The sequence below is a fragment of the Zootoca vivipara genome, chromosome 7, assembly GCF_965207765.1.
Source record: "Zootoca vivipara chromosome 7, rZooViv2.hap1.1, whole genome shotgun sequence".
Classification (NCBI taxonomy): domain Eukaryota; kingdom Metazoa; phylum Chordata; class Lepidosauria; order Squamata; family Lacertidae; genus Zootoca; species Zootoca vivipara.
In genome coordinates this window covers 83,525,037-83,538,129 of record NC_142590.1, presented here as the reverse complement: position 1 = coordinate 83,538,129, position 13,093 = coordinate 83,525,037, and the positions used below count along the sequence as shown (strand labels likewise).

General features: G+C 48.1%; 1 protein-coding gene across 1 annotated transcript in view; it reads right to left on the bottom strand.

The window, feature by feature from the left end:
* PHACTR3 (phosphatase and actin regulator 3) overlaps window positions 1-10,524 on the bottom strand; it is a 195,768-nt gene extending 185,244 nt beyond the window's left edge. The window contains exon 1 of the mRNA XM_088674701.1: window positions 9,823-10,524. Within this exon, the coding sequence (XP_088530827.1) occupies window positions 9,823-9,931 (109 nt within the window). The 5' untranslated portion in view covers window positions 9,932-10,524. The remainder of the gene's footprint in view (window positions 1-9,822) is intronic.
* Between the last annotated feature and the right edge of the window lie 2,569 nt (window positions 10,525-13,093).

Below are 13,093 nucleotides of genomic sequence, written 5' to 3'. Positions count from 1 at the left end.
GCTTTTCTCATCGGCAACTCCACATCTTTAAAAAAATATGCTCAGTAACAACAGTTATAAGGTTCAACTCACACAGTCTTTTGCTTCTCTTTCACTCCAAACAAGCCAGGACATCGCGTCCGGGAAGGTACGAGGCAACAATATGAAGAAAAAAAATAAAATAAAAACTCACTCCCCTTATCGCTCCGTCCCCATCAATCCTTCTTCCAGATGCAGTACAATCTTTGACTCCTCTCACTCGGCAGCATAAATTTCTCAGCAGTAAACAGCGCTTCTTTCCCTCCTTCTGAAGTATGTCCATAGATTTAAGCCTAATTATCTTCTTTAACCATGGAAATCCCCGCCATGCAGATTAGCGTCCGGGAGTCCTGGCCCTTGTAAGTGCTCAGCCCAAGCTCCCCCCACTCCAAAAACAGTCGGAGTGGGTCTGGGGGCATCGCGGGCCAGCGGCCCCTCTCCGTAACCCCCGGAGAGGGTAGGGGGTTGCCATTTACTCCCCTAGCAACCGCCAAATTCCTTACAAAGGTCAGAGAGATGGAAAACAGGTCCGCCATTCCTGCAGGCGGAAACCGGAACCCCCCCACTCTCAAACAACTCTTACTGTCAGAATGTTCTTCCTCATGTTTTGCCGGAACCTCCTTTCTGGTAACTTGAAGCCATTGGTTCAAGTCCTACCCTCCAGAGCAGGAGAAAACAAGTTGTTTTCTCTTCCATGTGGCAGCCCTTAAGATATTGGAAGATGGCTATCATATCTCCTCTCACCTCTTCCAGGATAAACATACCCAGCTCCTTCAACCGTTCCTCATAAGGCCCTGACCCTTGATCATATTAGTTGCCCTCCTCTGTACACATTCCAGCTTGTCAACATCCTTCTTAAATTTCTAAATATCTTAAATATCTCTTAAATACTATTAAATATCCTCTTTGATGTCAGGCAACCAAAACCTTACACAGAACTGTGGCCATGACTGGCCACCTTAGGAGGAGAATACACAATACGATACGATAGATGGACATAGCCTCCAAAGGGGAAGAAATGCTTGTTATCAGATTTGGTTATCTTAGCCACAGGATCTACAGCAAATTATTATTTTACGACTAAGAACAACTAAGGAACACATTAGGAACACAAATTAAGAGGCACGATTTAATTTTCTAGAATTCGTCTATTGAACAAAGGTTGGCTTCTGCTTAATCTCTCCCTGCTGCCATTTCTCATTTCTGTTCTTTTCCAACCCATTTCATGCCATTTTGTGATTGAACCAGAAGGTTTCTGGGCTCTTATCCCAGCTGATCCCAATGACTCAACTGTGTGTGACTTTGGGCAATTCGTAACAAATTTCCATGTGAGTGTCAAGGTCAACTCAGCCATGAAGCTGGATGAAATGCAGGGCCTTGTAGAAAGGCAAAAAATTGCATCAGAACGTAATCCCACTGTACTAAATATATGAAAACCAAGAAATAGCATCCTCTTGTTTTAATGTCATTAAAAGGCCAAAAGCACATGTCAAACACACACAAAGGCTTGCAGCTGTAGTTCAACCGTCTTTCTTGAGAACTCAATTCTGGAAGGGGTTGAGTGGGAGTGAAGAAGCCGCGGGAGGGAAGGGGTGTTTAATTATTTCCCCGCCCACAATTAGCTGGACTAAATTGCTTCCCCACAGCAGTTTTTCTCCCTGGGAAGTCTCAAATGCATGTATGAGAAGGAAAACGTGTTTGAAATCTTAGTGGGGGAGCCATTTCAGGGATGATTTGCAGTAGGAAACAGCAGGAAAATGGGTTAAGTACTTCCTCCTCATGCTGCTTCTCTGCTCTCAAACAGTCCCTTGCGAAGTGGACATTAAAGTTATGCCCATTTGCATGTAACATATAGTTTGATCCCTATTGACTCCTGCCTAAAACTAAACCATAAAGGATACAATTTGGATGTTCAAGGTCAAAAAGAAAAATCCCAAGGCCTTCCCTAAACTGCAATGGGAAGTTGCCTTGGCTTATATCAATGATCAAAACAATGTTTAATATCAGTATTGTCTACACTGGCCTTCTTCAACCTTTGTGCCCCAAATGATGTTAGAGTACAACTCCCACCATTCCTGAACATTGCCTAAGTTGATTGGGGATGATGAGATTTGGAGTCCAGCAATGAATGGAGACCCAAGAAGGTTCGCCAAACTTCAGGTTCTTTGGATAACAGTTTCAATTGAATTATAAGCTCTTTTCATGCAAAGCATGCTGCTGAGCTACAAACCCTCCAAAAAGAAATTATGCTTCATGTATCATAAAGTAACGTTGCCACAATTCAGAGAACTCCTTCCCTTTGAGCCCACGGCCACACCTTGAGACAATTAATGAGCCATAGCTTATAGAAGAGAGGCACCAAATCTACTACAACATATTCCATTTCCATGTGGAAGCTGTAATACCTCGCACCTGCATAGTTCACAGTCAACATTGCCACACGGTTGAATTCAGAGCTGGCATGGGAAGCCTTCCATCTGATCAGCCCCTGCCACATCAAATTGTTTACAAACGCTCGTGATTCCATGTGGAGTCAAACATGAGCCAAAGCATTGTTTGGAAGTCCACATGGGCAGGACAAGACGGCCTAAGTAGAGCCCTGATGAATCATCTGTAATAAGAATGCGACTGTGGCTACATTCACATCATACCTTTAAAGCACCATGATGCCACTTTAAACAGTCATGGCTTCCCCCAAAGAATTCTGGGAGCTGTAGTTTGTTAAGGGTGCCAAAAGTTGGTAGGAAGCTGCTGTTCACTTCCCAGAGCTACAATTCTCAGAGTTCCGAGCTGCATTTCAGTGGTAAAGCACAAGCATCCAGCAATTACTTGGCCTCTCCCTTATGATATACAGTCATACCTCGGTTTAAGTACGCTTCGGTTTGAGTGCTTTCAGTTTAAGTACTCCGCGGACCCGTCTGGAACAGATTAATCCACTTTCCATTACTTTCCATGGGAAAGTTTGCTTCAGGTTAAGTACAGACTTAACCGGAACCAATTGTGTACTTAAACTGAGGCATCACTGTAGTGAGTTAGGAACAGCAGAACCTGCCTTTATACCAAGTCAGACCAGAGATTCTAGGTCCATCTAGGTCAGGGGTGTCAAACTCAAATTCATCGGGGGCCGCATCAGCAGTTTGGTCACCCTCAAAGGGCCGGTTGTGTCTGTAGGACTATGTGTCCACTCACTCTTTATTATCATAAATTATTGTCACTGCATTCAATTATTACTGTTTTTTGTAATAATGTAAGCTCATTCCTGCCCCCACGCGGATCACATTCCTGCGTCGTGGCGCGTGTGTGGGAGGGGATGTAAACGAGGGAAATTTGAACAAAAGGTGGGGATCGACGGCTTCCGGGGGGGGGGCTCAACTAAACCTTCGGCAGGAAGGAGAAAGCCACTGCTGGGATTAAAAACCTGCAGATGGAAAGAGGGCTTCCCTCTCCCGCCATGCGCACACCCAAACCCCGCTAGGCAGGATGCCACACGCTGCAACCCACCCCATGCTTTGGAGAGGGGCAGGAACATGCGGTGCAGCGCCAACTCCCTGCTTTGCTTTTGCATCCTCCCTCCTCAGCGCCAGAGTCCCTTCCCCTCGCGCTGAGGGAGGGCAGCGGATTTCCTGAGGAGGAAGGCGGCGGCAGCCCCAGCGGACGTGCATCTTCGCCTCAGAGCTGCTCTTCCCCCCACCTGCGCTGTTGTCGTCTTCGCCGCCGCCTCTCCCTACCGGGACTGCAGGCAGAGGAGGCTTGAAAACCTCCCCCCCCAAATCCCCCTCCCACCTACTCAAACCGCGAGGCGACTCCATCTGGAGCCCTACATCACGAGGGGCTGAGAGGAGGCGGCGGCAGAGCGGGAAGAGCAGGAACCCGTGCCGTCGCCGCCGCCTCCCTCCCGGCCGCCCCCCGGGAGCAGCTCCGCCGGAACTGAGAAGCCAAAGGGCGGCTCGGGGGTGGGGGGCAGAGCAAAAGCCAGACACCCTCCCGAGTGTCTATGAGGAGAAAACGGGGGAAGAGGGAAGAGAAACCCGGCTCCATCAAGAGAACGGCTGTTGCGCTTCACCTACTTCCCCCTCAGGCTCACTCTGCGTCCCTTTCGCCCGCTCGCTCGCCCACCTCCCGGATGCAGCCGAGGAGAGGAAGGGAAGCAGCGGGAGGCGGCTCCCCAGTGCCGCCTCACGTGCTCTTGGAGACAACAGCAAAGCCCGCCAAAAAAAATCCAGCGCTGCTCTGTCCCGGCACCAACTTTGCCAGCGGCGCCTGTAGGGCTTTCCTACCTCCTCGGTGGGCTTCCTCCTCCTCCTCCTCCTGCATCTCACTTCCCCGTCTGGCCGCTGTGCCACCGCCTCCCTCAGCCTCATTCGAAATTGAAATTCCCTGGCCAAGGCTGTCAGCGCGGCTCCAGCGCCCCGGCCTCCGCCTGCAGCCCCGCCCCGGGTTTTGACCCTCGGCCAATCGCAGGCTCCAGAACTACTGTCAGCGGTTAGTGTCGGCGGCGGCTATGTGTTTGACACCCATGATCTAGGTCCATGTCATCTACACTGACTGGCAATGGCTCTCCAGAGTTTCAGACAGGATTCTTTTCCTGTTCTGCCTGGAGATGCCAGGGATTGAAGCTGGGACCATCTAGGGCTCTTCACCAGAAGGTTATGTTTTCGTACAGGGGCTGAGGGGGGACCAAGAGCCTCTGCTGAAGTTGTAATCACTGGCTGAGGTCAGGACTGTATTGTGATCATCAATGTCACGCACCAGGAGGGAACATGGGGGAAATTACCATGACAAAATGCAAAGGCTGAACAAAGCGAAGCAGAATGTTTTGAATTTTAAAGCTATTGTATGGGACAAATACTTTTCTTTAAATTAAAAAAGGGAGCCTGGTTCAGAGAATAAAATTGAAATGGTATTGGAGATAAAAGAGCATAAGAATATCTGAACAAGCGAACAAGGTCCTCACCCGCAGCCTGTTTTCAACAGCAGCTGGCTAGAAGCTACAGTGAAGCTAGAAAGCATCAGTTCTCAACTATTGTTCGTCCCCCAGCTTTCGGTACTCAGATAGACTGCTGCTGAACATGGAACTTCAATTTAGCTGCCAAGCATAATTGCTTTTCAGAGTCCTATCCTCAATAAATCTGTCCAGTCCTTAAAAAAATAAAATACCTAAGTTTGTGATCTTCAACACGTTCTTTCAGTCAGTTGGGCCTATGCCAAATCACATTTTTCTTCTTCTTTTTGGTCTGCGCTGGCCCTTCTGCCATAGGAACACAAGAACTGCCTTACTCTGAGTCAGACCATTGGTCTAATCATCCCTGTAGCTCATTATTGTCTACCTGCCTATCCAGGATTTCTGTCAGGAGTTCATCCCAGTTCTACCCAGGGATTGAACCCACGCATGCAAAACAGGCGCTTTACCACTGAGATTGCTACTCAATTCCATTAGCCCCCCCCCCAATTCTTGTCTTAATGTTGTTACCGTTCATTGCTTTTATGCTTCACCTTCTCCAAGAGGAGTCTCAGGTCAGTTTAACAGCCCTAATTAAAACCTCTCAAAACAGCCGCACATTCTACACAACCAAAAAAATCAATTGAAATCACAGTGAAACAGCACCAGCTTTAGAAAACAGTAGCAGAACACGACATACTCTCTCTCTCGCTGCACCGAACACTTAGCCACCAGGTGCCTGGCAAAATAAGTATGTTTCTAGGCAATGTCAAGATGTCACCAGGGCGAGACAACCTGATCTCAGCTGGCAAAGACAGGGAGTCACCACCGAGAAGGCCCCGTTCTGCCCCATTGCCCACTTTTCAACATAAAACCACAATTAAATCATGAAATATACCAGTAACTCGAAGCACAAACATATGCGACGGAGAGCCTGCTGAGTCAAGCCAAGGACCCATCTAGACTAGCATCCTGTTCACGCAGTGGCCAAGCAAGTGCTCACAGGATGTCCGCAAGCAGGAGTGAAGCACAACAGCACTCTTCCTACTTGTGATTTCCAGCAACTGGGAAAATCAGATAATTTCAAAGGCTGTTGTGAGCAGATGCGTCTTTAACTGGCACTTGGAAGGCATCAGAGAAAGTGATAAGTGGACTTCCCCAGAGAGGGTGTTCCACATACAGGGCTCTAGGGGAAAGAAGGGCACTTATTGCATTACTGCCCCATAGACCATTGCCATCAATGGGACCATGAGCAATTGTGTGCCCTACATTTACACACACTCAAGCACCCTATAGGTAAGAAAGGTACTTTCAGTCTTCAGTTATTTTGACTGGCCATTTTTGTTCTTTCTCCAGATACTTTTGAAGATGGAAGGAACAGAACTGTATGCAACTATTGCTCCCTTTGTTCCAACAGTTGCAAGTATTCTTTTATCATCAAGTCAACGTATCTGCTAATGAGGAACTTGGGTAAGCAAAGCAGGATGTGTTGCAGCAGACAATACAGTCCTCATGGTGTGGGCACACAAGAGAGGTCTAACCCCCTACTACTAGCGTCTCAATCTGCACTTTGAAACAGAATTCTTTTAAGGAAGTCTTGAGCTCCAATGAGATGAACGCAGCCTCCACAGAAGGAGCATGTGGTTGATCGCACTCATTAATTTACATGGGATTTTACTGATTTCATGTTATATTAGATGGATGGCAGAATGCAAGCCTCTCCTGAAATTACAGAACACTGCAAAATTGCTTGAGTGTAAATCCTATTGACCTCAGTGTATGAACTCTTAAACAGAGGTGTGAAGGGTTGTATTCTTAGTCAATTTCCCAATAAGCCTATGCAAATCACAGAAATTACGGAAGAGAAGACAAAACCAGCATTTGTATAATGATATTCATTCATAATTTATTGTGAATCGTTGTTTGAAGTTATGTGTGTTTTATTCCGTATATTATGGGGTGTTGCTTGTTGCTTTATTGTTTTGATCACAGATGCCTAGAGTTGGTTTAAACATCATTTTCTTTAGGGAAAGCAACACAAAATAAGTTAATATTTTGCTGCAAAAAATGATGTTCCTCCAGGCAAATTAAAAAAAATGCATTTCCTCAAACAGATCTGTCATTTTAAAAAGAAAAAAAATCACACACACAGCCTATCTGTTTGCCGGCCTGCCAACACTGCTTTTCATTACCTAGAAACAGGCAAGAAGTGAGTGAAATTGAAATTAAGGGAATGTATGATTTCTGAAGCCTTCAGATGTGAAAGCACACAAATGAACATTCCTCTTATTCAGACACTATTGTCCCTTAGGGGAAAAGGCTAGCACTTTGTGCTAGTGACAGCCTTTGTTCCCATGACCTGGGATATAGCAGCGTGGTTAGGCAGGAAAGATTCATCAGCTGTTCTCATTATTCCCTTTAAAAAATCTGTTTCCAGAGCAACAAGGATCCTCAATTATTAGACTGTGTAAAATGAAGCTTAAAGCCACTCAGTCCTCATTATTAACATGTTTGCATATTCTGACAGGCGGTGCCATCAGACAGATGGAATGACCATCGTGAAAAGGAGAGGACAAAATAAGGGAGAACGACTCTAGCTTGTGGTTTAAAACACTGTTTTGGAAACAGGTCATCATCTCAGATATCAGGACAGGTCTATAGCTGAAACCTTGGCTTGGTGGGTGAGGGGGGAGATGGCAAAAAGAGGTCTAGGAGGGGATTTAATTGCATTTTTATGTAGGGGGGGGGAGAGATGTTGTCTTAATGAGACACACTTGCTTTTAAAGCAGGTTTCCTATTAATTTACTTTTCCTGGAAGTAAATTGCACAATACCCCCCAAAAAGCAACCTCTCAGCCAGTTTAAAGATTCAGAATATAAAGTTACTCATTAATTAAGGCAGTGGGGTAGACTATAAAATTGTGAGGGCAGGAATGTGTGTGTGTGTTGAGGAGAGTATACTCAGAACACAACTAGGGTATATTAAGTGAAGGGGCATATTCTGATATTTTTGTTTCGTTTTGGGGGGGTCTGTGTCAAAGTCAGTGCCCCCTCCCACATATCTCTTAGTTACAGACTTCCATGGGAGATTTTTCTGAAGCCTACAATGGAACAGTCACTGCCCCTGTTGTGTTCAATCAAGACCCTAAGTCAACATCTCTTGCACAAAGAGCCCATGACACTCAACCGTAGCTCCTTGTTTATATCGGTCTGTTGGATCCTGGGCTCCCCATCCAGCTGATTGTCATCTGAATTCTCCTGCCACGAAAGCACCCTGTCAAGTTTGGTCCCGTTTTGTTGTGTGCGCATGTGTTTAATTTCACACTGGCCACAGGAAACGGCTCCCTTCCCAGAACCAACTGTTCTCGCAATTAACCCACCACCGCACACACACAAAATCCCGAACACAATGCTTTGCTGTTGCCGCTGCTGTACTCCTTTGAGAACCCCAATGTGTGAGTCACTGCTAGAAAGATTTTGCAATTCAGTGGAAATAGTTTTATGCTTCAAAAGGAGAAAGTGAAGGGGAGGACTCGTTGGTGGGTGAAACCCTTCTTCTCTCACACTTATAAATAGAAAAAATGGGGTTGCAAACGCCAGGCTTCCCCACCCGCCACTTCCAACCTCTTTCTCTCTCTTTTTCAACACTCGCTGTGCTTCCTACTTCTTGGTGTGTTCCGAAAATTGCTTTCTTGATGGGGTGGTGACTTAATTATTACTCTGCTTCTTCCATCTCCATGGTGACCTCTCATGCCAACAGCCTATCCCCTCCCACTTTAGGAGGCATCCTTCTCTTTCTTTCTGTTGCAAGGGGCAAGTCAGGCACATGCCCAAGCTTCGGTTAAATTGCCCAGGTAAATTAGGCCAACAAAGATCAGCAACCCAGCTTCGTCCTGACTGTTCTCACACGGAGCAGGCAGTCTTGATTTTAGCCGTTTTATTTTCAGTGCGTTTGCATGTCTGTAGATTGAGAGGAGTGGGATGGGCTGGATGTCGTGTGGGGTGAGAGGGAGACAACGGAGCTTAGGCAACTTTCCAGAATAAAGCAGCTCTTTCCCCTCTTTGGATAGAGCACCCTTCTCCAATGATGGCAGAAGGGAGAAGCCAGTCTCTTCCAATTGCAGGTAAAAAAAAAAGCAGAGTGAACTAATATTATTGACTAGCATCTTCCCAGGCAGGTGAACAGCAGCAGGTAACTGTCAGCCAGGTGGAGCCTGAGATCACCGGTTCTGAGTTTTTACTGCCTGAGAGGCCCAGCCATGACTGCTTGCCCTCTGGTGCAGAACTCATGCAGTTAGAAATCTGGTCTCTCTGCCAATGGCTTCCTGAGCTGCCTTGGGCATGTCCCTTTCTTTCTGCTTCGCTTCATCATTTGTGAATAAGACAGCCTGTTTCAAGGAGGAAGGGGTACTGAGACACAACAGAATATCCAAGGCTAAGGAAGCCTGCTGCCCAGTAAGAGGGTGGCTGAAAATTTTCTGGGAAGAAGCTCAAAGAATCCTGGCTCTTTCCCCCTTGCGCTCCTCTGAAATGCTTCCTTCAGCTGGCACAGCGGAGCGTTGCCCTTCCGAAGGGCCAGGATGGGGGAGACTGCTCTCATGTAATCCTATTTACAGCTAAGCCACTGCATCATTTCAGGACTTACTGCAGAGAATATGTTCCTAATTTCCTTCTGCCCTCCCTTCTCTGACAGGCTTATTGCCAGATTGGCAGATGCGAAGACACATAGACACACACCCATTCCCGATCTGTTTCTCTCTCCCTCTCTCCCCCTCTGCCTCTACGACTCTCTCCCATTCCTCACCACCCAGCCCACATCTTCTGCTATACTGGGGGGAAGAGAGAAAGTCCCGCTTGCATTTTTACCTTGCTGCTCCTCAGCTTCAGTCCCGGCGGTGTCTCCGAGGATGCTGGGGTCGCTTTGTGACCTGCCTCTGGGGAGAAAACAGCCAGTTCCTTCTTCTGATGCAGCCATGAGGGGGTGGGGAAGGGAGGGGAGGGGTGGGGAGGGGGAGGGAGAGCAGATCTCAGAGGCCGGAGGAGGAGGAGGAAGAGGAGGAGGGGGGAGAGGCGCTCATGAAACCGGAGGCAGCCCAAGGTCACGACGGGTAAGGGGGTGACCCGGTGGTGGTGGTGGTGCAGAGCGCGCCTCTCTTTTCAGCCGGGGAGTCCCAGCAGCGGGAGCATGTTGGCAACCAGCCTCCTCCTGCAAGCGCCCCGATGCCAAGCAGTCCGCTGGCACCATCCAGATGCAGGGATGGGCGCCCCTCCCAGCGCCTGGGGGCTCCTAGGGCTCGGCGGGGCGCTGCAGAAGTTTCTTCCTGGGCATCTTCTCCTCCGAGTGGCGAAGGCTGGCTTCACGCTGCCTTGGTCAGAAGGAAGGCAAGGGGGATGGATGGCAGGTGAGGTGAAGGGAGGAGGTCGGAGTGAGCCAAGTCCTAGGCTCAGGAGGAGTCCCTTCCCATATTACGGCCAGGCAGAGGAGAAAAGGCAGGCGAAAATAAAATAAAGCACGCGCACCCACCCTCCTGGAACTGCTTGCTTGCTGCTGCTTCTTCGCGCATCTGTTGGGAAACAGAGGGATTCTCCCATCATGCCCTGCGAGAGTAGGTGTGACATCACCGGGGATGGGGGGAGAAGGAGAAGGGGGGAGGAAGGAGGAGGAGGAGGGGTCGTGGGTGGGAGAGAGCTTACCTGCACTGCACAAAAGAGGAGGAAGGAAGGAAAGGAATGGAGAGCAGCAGGTGTGCGCGAGAGGCGGAGGCCTCCTGCCTTCTCCGACCTGACACCTTCACACGCCGCAGACGAGGTGGGAGAGGCGAGGCGAGACGAGGCTGGTGGAGATCCCGGTGGCAAGACGCAAGAGCAGCTTGCGCTTCAGACTTCATGGCACACGCACGTTCCGGCACACATAGACGCGGTGCGGGCCATGCGTTTCCCTTGCCTCTAGACTTTTTCTAGCCCCAGGCCGGGGGTGAGGAGAGGCTACACGGTGGAAAGCAGGTGTGTGTGTGTGTGTGTGTGTGTGTGTGTGTGTGTGTGTGTGTGTGTGTAAGGATCCTGTGGAACTGGGAAAGAAGAGATGTCTAGCATCCAGAGAGCTTCCTGATACCGAGTCAAACCGAGAAGCTCAGTATTGCCTATCAGTGAGTGACAGCTGCTGTCCAGTTTTTCAGGCAGTTTTTCAGGCAGGAATCTGATCAGCTGGTTAAAGTGTGGTGCTGACAATGCCAATGTTGCAGGTTTGCTCCAGCTGCATTGCAGGGGGTTGGACTAGATGATCCTCGGGGTCCCTTCCAACTCTATGATTCTGTGACCAGTTACCAGGTAACCAGCTACTTCCTCCTATGATCAGTCTCTCCCAACCCTACCTGGATATGCTGGGGTGGTGGTGGTTGAATTTGGGACCTACTGTGTTCAAGGCAGAGACGCTCATTTGCTGGACCAAGACCCTTCCGAATCTGCAAACCCATCTTTTTTCTCATCCACTCCTCAGAATGGTGGAAACACTTGGGAAAGCCTATCCTCTTTCTCACACACTTATTGATTGACTGGCTGGCTGATTGATAGGCTTACATATAATAAGCTTGGTGGTGAACATGGCACATGACATCCATAAAAGCAGCATCAATATACTCATTCAACATGCAGCACATAATCATGGTCACTGTGTATTGCTGACCGCATGTATACTGTTTGGGTGCTTGAGCTAGACCAGGGGTCAGCAACCTTTTTCAGCCATGGGCCAGTCCCCCATCCCTTAGAGCATGTGGTGGGCCGGACTATTTTTTGGGGGGGGGGGAATGAACGAATTCCTATGCCCCACAAATAAACCAGAGATGCATTTTAAATAAAAGGACACATTCTACTCATGTAAAAACACACTGATTCCCGGACCATCCACGGGCCGGACTGAGAGGAAGATTGGGCCGCATCCAGCCCACAGGCCTTAGGTTGCCTACCCCTGAGCTAGACATCAGGAAAGGTCTGTGTGAACAGAAGTGATTCAAGCAGGAGCCTGAAACAGCTTAGCCATAGTGCTTGCATAATAGTATTATGGTAGGCAAGGAGTTTTGCTCCCCAGGCAGAGATGCACCCAACACTCTTTGTCTTGTAGAAGCAAAGCGAATATTTATTTGTGTGTTATTCTTTCAGAATTTATGAACCAATCTGCATTCAAAGAATATCATAGTGGTGTGTCAAAGGAGGATATAAAACCTAATGCAAGTCCATACCACAATGTTAAAAATGTGACACCACAAAGAGTTAAAAGCTGCAGAAAGAAAATGGACTTAGGCTGCAGAAGTAAGTTCCACTGAATTGAATGGGACTTACTGGCAGATAAGTGAACTGGGGAGTAGGATTGCAACGTAATTCAGGAAGGCTTGGAACAAAAGGGTAGTTTTCAACGAACATCGAAAACATAACCATTTCAGGGCTTGGTTCACTTCAAGTCACAGCATGCTTTCCTGCAATTGTGTTGTGGTGCCATCAACAGAACTTCATCCACAGATCTAAGCAACCAGGGAGTGAGGCAGAGGGGAAAGCAGCTTCTCGGATACCCTGGTTCAGAACCATGTGAGGTTTCATGCATTGTCAGCAGAACCTTTTGTCTAGCCCAGTAGCAAATTGGCAGCCTGTGCAATGCTTTCAGCTGATCCTGAGAACAACTGTGCAGTTGCATTTTGCAGTAGTTGCAGGATCCAAAACAAATTGAAGGGCAGCCTTGTGCAAAAGAAACTGGAAGTTATCGATGGGTAGACTGCTGTGGCCAAGCCGTCCTGGTCCAGGCACCCTCCAGCTGAATGTAAAGATGGGGCTGGTTGGCCACTATGAGAACAGGGGGCTGGATTAGATGGGCCATTGGCCTGATCCAGCAGGCTCTTCTTATGTTCTTATATATACTGAGTAAGCGGTTCCCTCAAGTAAGCTGCTTCCAAGCTGTTATATCAGGCCTTGCAGGGCACAACACAGCTTTGCAATTCCCTCTCTACTTCCTGGTTACCGTATATCATTCCACAAGAAGTCTGCGAACGCAGTTATAAATAATAATAATACTATTTTTTAATTTATACCCCACCCTTCCCAGTTTAGAAACCGGGCTCAGGGCAGCTAACAACAAATATAAAACATTGAC